General features: G+C 38.8%; 1 protein-coding gene across 2 annotated transcripts in view; it reads right to left on the bottom strand.

The window, feature by feature from the left end:
* Positions 1-16,956, bottom strand: part of MED13 (mediator complex subunit 13) — a 59,505-nt gene that overhangs the window by 12,896 nt on the left and 29,653 nt on the right. For both annotated transcript variants that reach the window (XM_074890280.1, XM_074890281.1), the window contains 12 exons: positions 15,984-16,178; positions 14,895-15,057; positions 14,490-14,600; positions 11,809-12,492; positions 7,671-7,887; positions 6,661-6,745; positions 6,174-6,295; positions 4,876-4,966; positions 4,490-4,704; positions 3,844-4,040; positions 1,702-2,618; positions 92-259 (listed from right to left, as the gene is read on the bottom strand). In XM_074890280.1, the coding sequence (XP_074746381.1) occupies positions 92-259; positions 1,702-2,618; positions 3,844-4,040; positions 4,490-4,704; positions 4,876-4,966; positions 6,174-6,295; positions 6,661-6,745; positions 7,671-7,887; positions 11,809-12,492; positions 14,490-14,600; positions 14,895-15,057; positions 15,984-16,178 (3,165 nt within the window). The remainder of the gene's footprint in view (positions 1-91; positions 260-1,701; positions 2,619-3,843; positions 4,041-4,489; positions 4,705-4,875; positions 4,967-6,173; positions 6,296-6,660; positions 6,746-7,670; positions 7,888-11,808; positions 12,493-14,489; positions 14,601-14,894; positions 15,058-15,983; positions 16,179-16,956) is intronic.

Raw genomic sequence — 16,956 nt, 5'->3', positions numbered from 1 at the left:
AATTCCAATAGCCTGAGCAGCATCCAGACACTGAGGTTTGGTGGCCGGATCAAGCAGAGATTAACAGACAGGAGTCTACACAGCAGTTTACCGTAAGAGCCTCTGCCAGCCATTTTGTGAAACTGTTGCCATGTGAGGGGGCCTTGCACACCCCAAGACCGGACTGTTCGCTTTTTCTGAATTGCATCCTGAAGAACTGGCTGGAGCGAGAGGAGCATACGAAGGATGTCCTGGGAACACTGCATGCTCACATCCACAACTGAAAGCACAAAAAAATTGTCAAGGCCTACTGCAGCAACAGGATACAATAAAGCCCTCCACAGATGACCCAGAATCCTAAACCACCTTGATGTTGAACAAAGTCACTCTCTTCAGAAACATACACGCAGGTCACCCAAAGGCCATGATATAAAAAGTTAAGCGCAGGGATTTAGAGTTCTCCCTCTTCCCTTCTCAGCCACTTATAAAAAACACACGCAGATTTTCTTTTTTTTTCCCCCGTAGAGTTTTTTTCCCATAAAAGCCTTACCATCTTACGATTTAAGCTAAGGGAAAAAACCCTAAAATTTAAAAAAACCCAAGCCCAAAACAAAACACAAACAAACAAGTTGTACAACCCCTTAAACTACAGGATTTTCCCTCCAAATAAAGGAGTGTTAGGCAGACTGCCACCCAGTGCTCACTTCACAGAAGTCAAGGGAAGCCTCAGTCACAGCCCATTTCATCAGCTTGCCACCACTATGCCATTTACTGCACAGTGTCTAAGAATAAAAAGCCGACATGAAATTTCGTACTGCTATAATTTCGTAGCCTTCCATTTAAAAGCATTTTTACATCTTTTTATCCTAAATACCAAGGTCACAGTAACACTGAGTCTTCTTCTAGGTGCCTGAAAACATTGCTTTATCTACAGCCTGGGCTTTTAAACTTAATCCCCCACCGATACGCAGAAACCTAGCTGTGTTTTACTGTGAGTCCTCCTCATCCTCATTAACAACTATGAATCGCAGCTAACTGCTATCAGAGTTTCCTATTTCACTATTCATCCTGCTAGAGCTGCTACTTGAAAAGACTATTATTGAGAGAAGTACGCAAATACACGCAATAAAGGGTATTCCGTGAGACAGTGTATCGTTGGTCAGGCCCTAGGAAGACAAATCCAAGGATCTCTGGCAGATCCACCATACAGTGAAGGCTACAATAATGCTTTATTTGCCACACATGCCATTAAACTACCGCCCCCCCCTTAAAGAAGAGGGGGAAGCTGACTGAATCATAGATGTTGTTTAATTCTACCACAGTAGCCTTGACAATACCGTCACCATTTGAACCACCTACACTTCCTATGTACACTCATTCCACAGAGCCTCTGTAGATGCAGTCACCGAAAGCCGCTTTAAAAGAATAAGCCTAATGAAGTGTTGTGGACATTTACTGTGGTCTTACATTACACTTCAAATTTATGTTCGCAATTTACAACTGATGGTAGCCAAGGCCTACGCTCTGCTTGGTGCATGGTACCAACACAGAACGTAAAAGGAATCGTTATTCTGAACATTGTTAAAAAAGAAATTATGCAAGTACACAGGTAGAAGAACAGTCTTAAGCATCCTATATTCACACAGGAAAAACAAAAACCAAACCCTTAAAAAAAATATTCTTAGGCAGAGAAATAGAAAATAAGCTGTTTTCAACACTTACCATTTCTTTTTGACCAGTGGTGCAAGCAAGTAGTTTTCACAAGTGCTTCATCAACTTTCCCTCCCGACATATTGTCCATGAACTGCCGTCCATGCTCCAAGGCTAAGTAGCAGTCATTGCAACAATCCCTTTCTTCTACACGTACCAGGTTGCTAACTGCACCAACTTTGGGAATGGAATCTTGATCTGCTGCTCCAAACGGTGAGAACAAGTTGGTGCACTGATCCTGCAGTAACAGTATTAACTCATCGGGCAGTTTCTCAGGTTCTTTCAGTCCTCCACTGCCATGTTCAATAGAAGTGGCTCTGAGAGCTTCAAAGCGTTTTTCTGCTTCTTTGCCGCACTCCGTATTACGTCCTAGAATATCCAATTCATCTTCAAGAAACAGTCCAGAACTGTTGCCAAATTTTCTATTCATAACAGCACTGAAACCACAGGTACACCTATACTGGGCCTCTTGTGTTGGATCAGGAATGTAAACTCCAACATCAGCACCTTTGATGTTCATATTGCAAACACATATGCAGCAGCTGTCAAAGTTACAGTCTTTGAAGAGATTCATTACAGACTCTGAGAGGATGAGATTCACATAAAGACTGTGTGCCTCTGGAATGGAAGGCACAGTTGCAGGTTCAACAGAATTAAGCGGCCTACACGTCGATGGTGTGGAAGCTGGTGAGTATAAATCAGAGTTCTCATATTTGACTGAACCCTGTGCGCTTGCAGGTCCACCAGCTCCACGAGGTGTTCGAGGAGTCCTTGGTGTTCGAGGAGTCGGGAAACGAGGGGTGGAAGGAGAAGGGAGAATTCCAGCTCCACTGTTACTGGGAGGCGCACTGCTTGGTGGCATCCCAAACGGAGTATGAGTTTGTGGCGTGTATGCAGGGCCATACTCTTGATCCATAGTGCTTCCATCACTAATAGCAGCCACAAGAAGAAGGAAATACTCTTAAGTACACAACATACTGGTTTTGAAGTTTAAGTCTCAAATTTCTAAAGAAGGACCTTTTAATTAATATTTGCTTTTATAAACTAGTCTTTCATAATTCACAGCAAGATTTTCATTCCCCAAGGAACTTCAAGAGCATTTGTTCTAAATGATTTTGCAGACAAAGTCCCACTGACAGCACCGTTAAAGAATCTTTCCCTGTCTCCTTTCGTCTTTTCCTTTGCACAAAGCTTCCAGGAAACCAGTGTGGTCAGAATAAATTATAAATTCTGTGGTTGTATGGAGTCTAAAGGATACCTTTTTTTTGTTCATGTTTTATTTACACATTGTGTTGACACACACTAGGAAAATATACCAGGTCTATCAACAGCAGATTCAGCTGGATCCATGAGAAAAGTATCACCTGGAAACATTTAACATTTTCTTTCCTAAACAGCTGAGTATCTCCAAAGACCTGTAAGGCTAATGAGACCAGGAAACATATTGCTTGTGAATAACACTAACAGAAGCAATGTCAGTATTTACTCCAAGATTTAATCTTCCTAGAATTTTATCAATAAATACATAGCCTTCTTGTTGCCTAATCCATTTATACCAGCTACTAATGCAGAAGAGAAAGAGGAATAAATATTTTCTTCAAGGAGAACTGCCAGCAAGACCATCACTACCAAATGCAGATTAGAGAAATGCCTACTGCAATACTACTGTTACCAGGCAATGTCACACTGGGCATAGCTTCCAATCAAAGGAAATGTTTTCCTAGTCCCAACACAGCTGAGATTACTGCTATTTAAGAAAATAATTTAAGAAACAGAAGCACCACCTACTAAACCCTTACAGTACCTACAACACTACTGCAAAAACAAAGTCCCAAGTTTATATTTATCTTGATTGTTACCATCTTCATTACTTATTAAAACTGGACTTGCACCATTAAGCTTCCCCAAGAAACCTTTAAATGAGACAACGAATAAAACGTATGCACAGTTAAGAAGCTATTTGAGAAGAGTCTCTTACAGTCAGGTTTAATCGTAAGGATTTTTTTTAAAGACTATCAGTTTTATAAACACAGTGTGCCTTTACAAATACTTCTCATTACAGAATTACCAAACCCAAAACATTTAGGGGTACTTCCTATAGTGTGGATAACTGACCACCTTCCAGAGCTCAAACATCTGCAGCGCAGGTCATACCCATCTTTGATGAATGGCATGGCAGGTCCTGGAGGAAGTAAATCCAACTTTCCCACAGTCCAACTCTGGCGATAAATGCATTCTTCTGGCAGTTTGATGGCAGGAAGACACTGGCTGGGAAGTGTCTTCAGTGGTGCAAACATGGAACATCCCACTAAAGCTTGACAATTCTCAGGTTTATAAACATAAGAATAATCCTAGAAGTTAGACATAGTAAAGCATCAGCACGTAAATTAGATCACTTCAGCAATTAAAATGCTTCTCAAAAAAATGAGTGACTAAGTTCAAGCAGTAGTTCTTTAATATTAAATCCTGATATAGCTGCAAAAGAGAAAGTTAGACTTATACACACATCATTCTTACCCCATGGTTCTCCAAAAAGCAATATGCCAGCACAAAACAATGAACTACAATTACTGAAATGTAGTTTCAGCTTACTAATGGCTAATTATGTATTACTCTTTCCTAAAGTTTAAGTGATAAAATGCTGTATACTATTTACTAGAATGTGCATTACTTAGCCCAGTATAATGCAGGACACAAGTTACAAATTGTACTTGATGTCCTGCAGTTCCTATTCAGGATTAAGTAATAAACTGAACAACAATCATTACAAACATTTATCAGGATTATCAGGACTACCTACCTTTATTTCAGCAGGTTTGGGACTGCAGAAGCCCTCATCTACTTCAATTCTGAACTGAGCTCCCACACTAGAGCTATTCCCTTCAAGTACTGTTCCTCCAAGTGTAGTGTCCATGCTGCCATATTCCTTATTATTCATGTTCATTGGAGAAAATCCCATAATATGTTGTTCCAATGAAGGTGGAGTTGGATACATTTTATGGAGATCTGCAGTGCCTATTTTCAGATTAGAAGGAGGCTTTAGAGCATGAAAACATTCTGAAGTATTTCCTTTGTCTTCAAATTTTAGTAGGGCAAGTGAAGCGTATGTTTCCAAATTCCCACAACATATTAGCAATCAAATGTTTAGAGCTAGTATTCCATTTAGAAAAAACAAATAAAGCTTACTTATGCATGACAGTGGGTCTAGATTTCCTGCTTTTGCCTCTTTGCAGTTGGATTTGTCATCAGCACCGTTCACTGTTCTTTTAGATCCAGGCTAAGAAAAAAAGTATTGTAATAAAATCACTTCAGACATGAACAAAAGTTGAAATTTCCTGTTAGCAGGAAATATGATATGCAGTGGACATACAAAGCTGAGACTTTGTATAATATTTAGAAAAATTAAAATAAATCAGAAGCCCAATGCTAGTAGTTGGGGTTACACTTGTCCTCCCTTAATATTTGTAACTCAGAGAATGCTCTCCCATCAAGTCATGATGCTATTAAAATGAAAGACCAGTTACAAAATAACTCTCAGCCTGTTAGCAGACATATTAAAAAAGCTAAATTGGGCTGCCCACAATCTATCAGAAAAAACATACACACTCCCAAAGCCATGCTAACATTACTGATGTTACCACATGAACAGGAATAGAAAAGAGAGAGAAACACAAATCCTGGAACAAGAGGTACAGGGAAGAATAGCTGTTGAAATTAAAAGAACAAGAGATATTTTACAATGTTTAGACAGTACTAAAGTCTATAGAAAATAAGAGTCTTCATGTTTAAGAGCAAATACGCTTGCTTTATATAATGATGACCTTTGATGGCTATTAAGATCCCTCAGCCCTTACTCAGCTACAGCTCCCATTAAAGTTGATGGGCATTTTGTCTGGGTAAGGGGATTTAGAATTAAGCATGAAACAAAGTACAGTTCAGAAAAGACAACTGATTACGAACAGTATTGAAATAGAAACTGGAAAGATAATGGATTCAGAGCCATCAGAGACTGCAAGAGAAACTGTTCCAAGATAATAGCTGCTTCATTGCAGCAGCTATTATTTGGCAGAAAGTCCACATGTTTAAATGCCTCTTCTCTTTCAGAAGTTCTTGTTTTGTTTCAGTATTACCTTTATTGACTACTTAAACAGAACCTAGACCATAGGAAAAGAGCACTAAGTACCACTGCTAAATCTGTAAAATTAGAACTAAAGTATATTCAAGAAGCATATACTGTCTGGTTAGTAAGGATAAAAGATCAAAAGCTTGTTTGTATCAAAAATATGGTTGTATGAGTCAACCAGAACAGTACATCTGCTATAGAGGAGCCACCGCACTTGCTTATATGCATGTTTTGCAACCTCTCCTAGAGACGCCAAAAAGAAAAAAAAAAACAAACAACAAAAAACAAAACCACAAAAAGACATACTTGTTCCTTGCAGGTTTTTGTCTAGCAGCTGTCATTACTTTTGCACATCACTTACTGTTAGTTCATCTTCATCAGAATTGAAGAGATTGTCAAGGTCAGTATAAGAGACCACTAAATCTGTTTCATGGAACAGGCTAGTCGATGCAGTGCGAGCATGAGCAGCAATACGTTGGGCATCTATAAAGGAAAACAAACATTACAAAAACATTGATACTATATATTTATTAAAAATATAAAGACATCTTAAGAACTATTTCCACAGCTTGGGGGGGGAAAAAAAAGTATGTTCTCAGTTCCACTCAACTATCTTAGACATAAGTGAGGTCCCTTCAATTTTATAACATTTGGATTTTATAGTCAACATTCATTCACAAGGTGCAACAAAGAAAATGTGTTCCAAGCAGATTCCTAATTCTGAAGGGACAGGGAAATACAAAAACCATAAAGTTAAAACTTAGTAGCCTATTAGAATCTGTTGACAATTCAAGAAATCATTAATATAGCACAATTAAAAGAGAAGGAAAGAAAAAAAGTCTCTTTACCTTGCTTGACAGAAGGACTAAATAGAGACATAGCATCCTCTCCTTCATGGGATAAAACTGTAACACTAGATGTCCCATCCTCAGCCTATTAAAAAAAAAAAGGCAGAAAAGTTTGCTTAAATTAACAGGGGGGATGGGGGCATTTTATCTCCCTATAGGAATTCTTGTCTGTCTCGGAAGTATCAAGTTCTCATTAGCCTGCCAGCTCAGCAAGGTGCAGTCTGGGGGTGTGGGTAGTGGTACTTGCTGAGGGAGAAGGAAGCTTGGAATACAGACAACGTGCTAGCAACACACAGATGATGAGCACAGATAAGAATGTAAGTCTTAGGGTTTGTGTTGGGAATAAATTTAAAAAGCAAGCTGTGGGTTCTTGCTACAACACCTTATTGAAAAAACACTTGCCATCAAATGCAATACATTAACTAGACTAGTTATTGAATGAAACTCTCGATACCAAGAGTTCATACACACACAACTAGTCCTAATAAGCAAATTTATCTCATATACAAGCTCCCAAGGCAGTCATATTTTCTCCTTTTTTGGAGGGTGTACTTTTGTTTTAAGCAGAAGCCTCATGTAGTTGGTACTGGCTAAAGCACAAGAAAAAAAAATATTCAATTCATTGTCCAGGCAACTAGTCAAGAGTTCACCTGACCTACCCCCAACCTTTCCACACATGAACAAAGCACTTTCCTTGTTCTTCCTGCCTTCCCCAAGCAGCTGCCATCACCCATTTCTACAGAAAGGTGACTGAGCCAGATTGGTTTTGTTCTGATCCAGCAGTGCTCTCCCAGTGTAAGCCCTAAACCCTAACGCAACAGCACCATCAGTGTGCCAAAAGATTTTACGTGTAGTTAGAAGCATGCTGCATAATTTCATTGATCATTTCTGCTAGAATACAATTTTTAATGTACTTCTAAAAACACAGAGAAGGATTTAAATTATATTTGGTGACTAAAGCAATTTGTTTTAATCTCATCACTGATTTGTATCCTCAGTCCTTTACTCACCTTGTGTTTCTTCACAGCTTCCCTCTCAATGTTCTGCCTATCTTTTTTACTATCAGGAAATAAGAATTCCACATCACCATCAACAAAGGCATAAGGATCGATTTCAGGCTCCTGGTCAGCTTCCATCGCTACTGCTGCTAGGTATTGGTTTTTACTCTGATACTGTTGCACCAGTTCATCTGAAACCTTTAAAGGTTTCCTACATTGCACCATTAATCTGAACAGAAGAAAAATAAAAATCACAAAATATTATTTATCATTTACTATGTGGAAATATTTTTGCTATCACACAGTCTTTACAAGAACAACTTCATCTTCCCATCCCACTTTCTTCCTTTCCACCCCAGCTTCAGAAAACTTTTTGGGAAAAAAGATTAAATCATTAGTCATTTAATATAACCTCCTTACACACACCAGATACAGCAGTGTGATTCATTCTGCCCATCTCTCCTCAAGCCCTGTCAATTCAGATAAAGATTAGTAATTTATCCCAGGTAGTAGCTGTCATTTGTTATAAATTACTAATGTATTAAGCTATCTATATCACTAAAAGAAACTCACCAGTTTAAGAAATTACTCATTGCCATTCCCCATCCATGTCCAAACAAACGATCAGGAAGAAGTGATTAAACCTCAATTTTGCGTATTTTAAGAATCTACTTCCAGAACATTTAATTCATTTAAATGTAGAAAATATGCCAACCCTCCCAACACCTGGCTGTGTCTAACACAACACACAGACCAACACTGCTGTACACAAAGCCTGGCTATCCAAAATGCCCAAGCAATAACCACTACTAACGCACACAAATGCCACTATGTTCAGTAGTTATTTATATCACTTCTATCGATACAATCAAAGCTTGCAACACACCAATATCTAATTTACTAATGAGAATAATAAACACACATTTGCCTTTGTCAGCATTTTTCTTTTCTTAACATTTGGAGCCAAAAATGGAGTTGGTAAGTACACAGAAATTTAGTTATCAGGGTTATTAGTTTCACAGATACAACATTGCACCAGCAAAAAGATACTGGCAAGCAGAAAACGATGTTATGATTATTAACTACACACATGCCCCTCTACCTTCTGCCCCTAAATAAACTTTATTTTACATATCCCGGTGTACGAAAGGCACCATGTGAGGAAGGTATTCCTTCAAACAAGACACGTATCTCAGGAGTGTCAGGCTAATGTAGGTACACAACTCCTTCTTGCTCCCGAGAACCTCCCCCTTCCTCCCAAACAGCAACAGAATGACCAGTGAGAAGCATTTACAGAAGTCTCAGGCATTAAAAGGAAAAGGGACCTTGCAAGGATGAAGGTTACAGAGGGATACTTCGAGTCCAAACACAGGCTCCAACATATCTATTGTTTCCCTTCTCAAGCCTCTAGCCAAACAGAAATTCTGTCCCGTAAGAAATGAACGTGTCTCACAATTAGTAGGGCTTGTTTTTGACAGCCTAGACACAGACACTAACCTGTAGTTTAGAATAAGATAGGCTTACATTTCTCCTCTGAGAGACCAGAAAGAAAAGTGTGATACAGAACAAATCAAAAGAGATGAACCTGAACCTGGGAGCCCTCCTCGCTGCCTTGTACATCCCTGTCAACTACATGGCACGAGAAAGGACACAGAAACAGTTCTACTTTGTCAAAAGATCTCCTAGGAATAATCTTTCCAAAGAAACACCTCACAGCCAACAACACTGTCAAATCCACCCATGCTCAATAAAACCCTGTGTTTAGGCGTGCCCATCACAGCACAACTGCCCCAGACAACAGTGCAATGGGTGTGGCTTTGTGTCAAACACCTCGGCATTTATGTCTGGAGCAGCACTCAATGGAGTTGAGAATTTCCTCTTTTCTAAATCCTGAAAAAATTACCATCAGAAAAAAAGAGATGGGAATGACTTTCTAGGAACAAGGAATTAAACACCAAGAAAAACACATAACAAAAGCAAGCAGCAGTTTCCAGCATTTTTGACCACCGAAGAGGAAGAGAAGTTAATAGCCAGATACTCTGGGGAAAAAAAATATGTTCAGTAAGTTGTTACATCAAACTAGAAGCCATACAAGGAAAGACTAGGTCTTGAACAGAAAAAAAAGAAAGTTTTGAAGTAGAGCATATCTTTCACTGTCTGGTCGGCTGAAATGAATTCAAGGCAAAAAAAGCACTAAAAATCCTACAAATGCACATCTTGAAAGAGTTGAGACATGCACTAGCTAATGTAAACTCTTAAACAGTGAACACAAAAGATATGGCTAAGAAAATGTGTACAAGAACAGACCAACAGCTACAGCATATTTACTACTTCTCACAGCTTTCCTACGCAGCAAAGTCAATGTGACTGCCATCAGTGGCTTTCCACTGCCAGCAGCGAAACAGAAAATCAACACTGAAATTTCAGTCTTGTAAGTAGCTGCTTCAACTCTTCTACTACAAATTAAGTACACTACCTCCTGAAAAACAAAAACAAGGAGAAAAAAACCTCAATTTAATTTGATACTGGTCACATTTAAGAGCCTCCTTTCACAAGAGTTAAAAAATAATTTTGGAGCAAAAATAATCAACAGCAAGTGAGCTGACAGAGGCAACTCTGGGGGCATTCAAGATGCGTTTTTGTAATCCCTCGATCACAACCCTAAGCCAAAGTTTGTCACCTCTGCATCCAGGTCCCGCTCATGTTAACTTTAGACTGCTATTAGCAAGCCCTGTCAGCACCTCTTGCTTCCCATTACCATCCTTCTCCTGCAGCATGGCCTCACAAGGAAGCGGTGTAAAAGATGGATGACTGAAAAAATTTCTTTCGCAGTACAACAGCAAAGGAGACAACCCAGAAGGCCAAGTGGTTTTGTTTCAGGTTTTTTGTTCCTATGGGGTCTTTTTTTGGTTTGGTGGTGGGTTTGGGGATTTTTTTTGGTGGTGAGGTCTTTTTTTGGGGAGTTTGTTTTTGCTTTAATTGGTAAAGAAAATCCATGTCAATTCATTCTGCAGTAAAACAGAGCTCAAATATAAGTTTTAGTATTAAAACCACTGGCGTTATTCTTTTCCTCCATTGCCTCTAAGCTCCATAATTTATTAAAAGAGGCAGTATCAAAAAAATGACCAATTCCTTTATCCTGATTGGAACAGATAGCAGCAGAGTAGACCATTTTAAAACCTGGTGCAAGATAACACAAGCTTTCAAAAATAAATTCTATTTATTCAACAAAACCCCATTTTAAAATAACTATAGATGACACATACTTTATTTCAAGACAATATTCGCTTATGTTATTTATTTTATTCAATTTTAAATATTCTCAAATGTATTTCCTGTAACTCCAAGGCTGAGGCTCTAACAAGGATCTAGTCTATGACAATATTTCAAGTTAGACAAGCTTTGTTTAATGAACGAGGTTTCCCATATGACCTGAGGTCCAAGAGCAGTAACAGTAGACACACCAGTCACTTTTCTTTGAATGATAACCTCAAATTTTTAAGCCTTTTGAACAACACCACAGAGAATGCACCATGCACAAGAACACCAGTTTATGTTACTTATTCCAAAGAGAAATTTCCGATATTAGAAAGTAGTTGCAGCCTACATTAAATTTAACATCTTCCAGAAAACCCGATTAGTTTTCCTCATTGTTCCCATCAGTCATTTAAATTCCAGCTTTCAAAATCCAAGAGCTCTTTGAATAAAGAGCAGGACTGAGATAGAAGAAACTTTAACAGGATAAACCTGCAGCTGAGACCATCCAAGTATTAAAATAAGAAAGTTTCTGATTTGGTTTGGAGACAGGGGGGACACTAAGTCCCGAATAGGCATAATGTGGCTACAGATTAACTTTACAGTAGAAAAATAAACTTCATGGCCATCTGCTAAATCAGATTTCTAATGAGAAAAAGCCTTAAAGTCTTACTACATATTTGACTGTGCTTCATGCTCACATTTCACAAGTATTATCTTCTTGTATACGGGCAGCACAGATAGTTATGCTCACACACTCAGCATTACTGCTCGAGCTGATGAGAACAACATTATGCTTTAGTGACAAGCTTGCTTATAATGAGAAACTACTGCCTTTGGCCTTTCAGCTACCTCACCTTCTCGCATTATTACTATAGTATTAAGCACTACTTACTCTGTAACTGATGTTACGTTTTCCTGTCCAGCAGGTATTACTGGATCATCTCTCAATTTATCATTTGGAAGCTGAGGTGGTAAGAATTCCACATCCTTTTTCTTTGGAACTTTATAATACTTCCAAGTAGTATCAGCTTCATCTTCCTCCAAATTCACTGCAGTACCAACATACATTGTAGGCTCTATAACTTCAGGAAATTGAGCTGGAAACGGCTGAGACAAGCCATCAAGTCTGTCTTCCATTGTTTTTGTGGGAACCAAGGGGTCTGGTGTTGGCATCTGGTAGAAGTGTTGACTCTGAGGAGTAGAAGGAGCTTTAGCTACCCCTTCATCAACTACATCACACGGGTGAGGACTAAGTGGTGGTGGCTGAGGTGAACTTGCCATTTCAGCATTATGCATCTGAGGAGTCTTTGCTACATCATTAGTTCGGATATTTGAAAATCTCACTTGACTGTCTGGCGCAGTCATCACAAGCCTCTGACTTGCCGAATCCGCCTCCATGGCAACATCATCACTGATAGATACACGATGATGAAAAGGAGTCAAAGGGCGTTTCTGTGGCTTATCCCCTTTGTCTTGCTTCTCATTTGTCTTGTGCTTTGGAGCTGCTTGCTGTTGTTGGCCCACAGGTGGTGCCTGCCCCTGTTGACCTGAATTTCTTGGTTTGAGATTTTTGTGCCTGCAGAATTAATACAGGGGAAAATACTTCACATTAATCTTTCAAATATGCCTATCAGGTCCTTTTTCACTAGATAAGAACCTGCTTCTAAGCCATTAAACAGCCGATTATAGAAGTCTGAAACTGATACCACTCCGAAGTGAAGCTGCCTCTTTCTGACCGTAACTTAGTTTCAATGACTTGAGTAGCATTGCAAGATTTTAGAATACCATTTCAAAAAACTGGAAAAGCTGTCCTATAAGCTAAACATGCACATAATCCTCATAACTGAAGACAGTATTCTGTAACGGCTTTTAACAAAAATAGTCACATGAACGCATTGTTGCTTTTAACTTCTGCCAACACTGATGAATCAGTAGAACAATGTATGAATTAGCAAACAACTTCTTGAATTCAAGCATCAATACTAACCAATAGCACTGTCCAAGTCTCTACGGGTTAAGGAGTGGAAAATTAACATCAAGAATCTAGAAGCCAAGCTCAGTCCTACAAAAGCTATTTTGAAGCTTTCGTAGCTATTTACCTACAAATTTAGCAAGTGTGGAAGAAAACCTCAATGTCTCGACTGCATTAATAGTTAGCTTTTTTCCAGTATAAATGCACTTGAGCTTAAACATTTCATCTTGAAGTCTGAGATGCCAACTTTCTAGATCATCTGACAGAATGACGGACATGAAATACCAAAGTCTAGAATGAAATGTTTATGATGAAGCTATTGAACTGCATGTACATCCTGCCTGGGAGTTCTTTGTCACTCCTCCATTAGAAAAGTTAAGCAGCATGCAACTTGAATTAAAAAAACAGGGTTAGGCAGGAATAAAAGGTAAGATGTATCAAAATGTATCTTTACTTTAAACTCTCATACACATACACATTTTTCACCACTTAGAATTCAAAATACAGAGAACAATACGGGGTTTTAAGTCTGCAATTTCTCTTCAGGCAACTGCATATTTCTAATACCCACCTCACATAGTTAATTGATTGTTTTCTCTTAACTAGTGCTATCATATTTAAATTCTCCTTTAACAGAATATTTAATCCTCCTCCGTCTCCCAGCTCTTCTCAGGACAGGTATTTCCACAGAACTTAAACCAACCATTTCAATAAAGGAGGAAAAAATGAATTTCTTTCAAAAATGCTACATCCTTCAGACATTATTGGTTTTTTAATATTCCAATATTCATTGCAAGGTAATCAGGGTAGCATTTAAACCAGAGAAAGCATTTAAATCTTTGCAACACTTCAGTCACCTAAAGATTAGTATTCTGCCATAACTACAGAAATAGAGAATTCCCTGAAATTAATGTTGCCATTTATTTGAAACTGTATTAGCAGTCTGTGTCATTGCACAGTTTCAAAGCAAAAGTCATAACAAAAACTGGAAGTTAAATCCAGACTTTCCCCCTGTGTTTCGATTCTTTTTTTTTTTTTCCCCAGCTAATAGAAAAAACATATACTGGCAATCAACTCTCAGAAAAGCAGTTTCATATACAGACACCCATGGAATGCCGTATTTCCCCAAAAGTAAAGCAGGTTTGGGTGGGGTTTTTTTTATATTCATCAAGACACAATGCTACAATCATCTTGCTGTTGATGAACAGCTTTCTTCCTTCAAGGCTGATGCCACAACCCTCCAGAAAAAGTTCTCAGTTCCTAAATAATTCCTAATAAACAGGCATTCCCTTTCCACTGCAGCCCAAGAAAGTTGCCCATGAGATTGTTTCTACCCATATACAGCCCAAGACTAAGGAATTGTCACTGAACTGCCAGTAGGTCCACTCAGATGATTCACTTGAATAAAACCTCTGCATTATCTTACTGGGCAGAGTTTCAAGACCTACAATGACTTTTAGGATATGAGATACAAATTTTGTTACAGCTTTCCTACAAGCAGCTATCACTTAATTACTCCTAAAGGAGTCATCACGAGCCCTCTCCTGAGCACTTCAATCTCAATGTACGTTGTTGGGCTGCGGGTTTGCCAAGTACCATACCTTGAACAATTGCAATTTGTCCTCTGCGTGGCTTCAACAAAATCCCAGGATGCTACCTTGTCAGGTATCTCTTCATCACACAAGCCATTTGATGTAGCAGAATACTTCCTCCTATGATTCAATATCGGGAGAGTTATTTGAGATCAACATATGTTCTTTCCTTATCTTCTGTCAAACCTCAAAAGCAGTTTTGTGACACAGGATTCAAAGGATTATAAGTAGCCTTTTACTAACACAGACTGAGAACTAAAGGTACTAGTCAGGAAAAAATTAGTTTCTTTAAAATGTTTTATTACTAAGAGTAAAGTACCTTCTACTAGCAGTCACAGCATCTTTGACAGAACTTTCTACAACAAATACACAGGATACCATGAGGGTTTTTAGCTTGACAAAATGAGTACGTACTTGTTCTGTGCTCTGTTCATATTGCATTCTTGCCAAACTCTGTCCACCACTTGATTGGCTAGCTTCCTAGGTATTTTGCCACCATGATGGCTAGTACTGTCAGAGATAAATCCATCAGAAACTGAAGAAAACTTCACCCATTTCTGGGCAGATTGAGCATCAACTGAAAAGCAGCACCAGAGGAAATAGTTTTAGGCAATGAGGCGATACCCTCACAACCACTATTACTCCAATACAACCACCACAGGAACATCTTGGAAAGAAAAGTGTCGTCTTAACTCAATGTTAGGAAATAAAAACAAATCGAAAATTTAGGTATAGTAGTTGATTGTTATAATATGGTTCCCTCTCATAAGGAAAAAAGAAAAAAGCACCATATATGATTATGTTATAGCTGGGCTGGCTATTCCTTACCTTCCAAGAAACTACAGATCTGAAAAAGAAAATAACTTGAACAAAGCTACCTGTTAGCAAATTTAACAGTATTATTAAAAAAAAAAAAAAGGGCCAAACTAATGTAACAGAAGACCTTGGGGGGAAAAAACCAAACAAAACCTCTTCTGCACAAGAAGAACTGTATGTAAAGCCTGAAACTATCAGTGAGCCTTACATGCTTTGACTTAAAGCAGTTTACCACAACCACTATTCACACGCACACAGCCTTACTGGAAACTTAACTACAAGGAATCTTCCTCAGACTGTGAAAAAGGCTGAAAACATCACCTTGCTCACTAATGACTGAGATGCACAATAAATGCCAGAATGCATACATGCACACAAACACACACAGAGCAGGGAAAAAAACCCCACAAACCCAAAACCAAAAACTTGACCATGGAAATTTAAAGTAGAGATAACAACATCAGGTACAAAAGCAGTCCTCGTTTCACCAACCTACAAAAGTGCTGGAGTCAATTTAGCCCACAATAAAAACTGGTTTTACTACAACAGACTAATGACTAAAGAAATGTGATTTTTGGTAACAAGTCAGTTGTCCAGAGAACATCTGAATCCTTTCCAAACACTGCTAGATTTAAAAGAGAAGCCATCAAAATGACTTCCCACGCGCAGAAGCTAATTTTATTATACCTGTTTGAACTTCCTCTGGGGATGTCGGTGGAGTCAGAGTTACTGAAGACATGGCAGGATCTCTTGTGGAAGCAGGCACTTGGTGGACACCCAAGCAAGTAGTTGAACAGTGAGATGCCCCTACAGTACTAGGAGCAGGGATGTCTGTCTGAGGAACCAGAACGAAGCACGCTGGGTACACCATTCGCACACCAGCTGAGAAAAGAAGAGCAAGTTGATTTTACAGTTGTTTACTAAAAACTTACATTTAAAGTAATCAACAAATGGATCAGTTTACCAGTCACTCACAAGTTTACCTGCCCTTTCCACCTACTAAAGCATTATCCTTGGACAAAAAGTCTCTGTTGTCACCCTCATCATTAGTTTATGATTTGCTTTATACAGAAGATTTGGGTGAATGAATAAAAAGGGGTTTGTATATGCAGGCAGAGACAGCCTTGGCATCTACATGCTACCACCTGCTTCTATCATTTTGTCTTATAAAGAAAACTGAGAACATACTTTTTAGTATCACGTAAAACTGACAATATTCCCATCATCACCAGGGTCTCCAGCTATCACTGCAATACAAGCTTGTAACGCTCGTTACAGAGATACGATTACATTAGTTGGCAAATCAAAGGTCAATAGCCCACAGCAGAGGAACAAACTACTGCGTCCCAGGGGCTTAGATTTTAGGAACAGCAGCAGATAAATGTAGTGCCCGAGTACATTAAGTTCTCCAGGACCGTGGTTTTGAAGACATCCCTGAAAGGCACATCTGTTCCGTTTGAATCTGCACAGAATCTGAAACAGTACAACGTGCTTTTGATGCATCTCAGATGTCAACCGTGACACTCTAGGGTTTTTTGATTATTGTTTTTTTTAATTTATTTTTAAAATAATCTTGCTTCTCAGGGCACATCAAGACAAACACCTCCTACTAATAGGTCAGCAAAACCCACTTTAAGCAGCAACTCATTTTGGATAGAAC

This window comes from Strix uralensis, chromosome 20 (genome assembly GCF_047716275.1).
Source record: "Strix uralensis isolate ZFMK-TIS-50842 chromosome 20, bStrUra1, whole genome shotgun sequence".
NCBI classification, from domain to species: domain Eukaryota; kingdom Metazoa; phylum Chordata; class Aves; order Strigiformes; family Strigidae; genus Strix; species Strix uralensis.
Note: the sequence above shows the minus strand (reverse complement) of the source record. Positions and strands in the feature narration are given on the sequence as shown.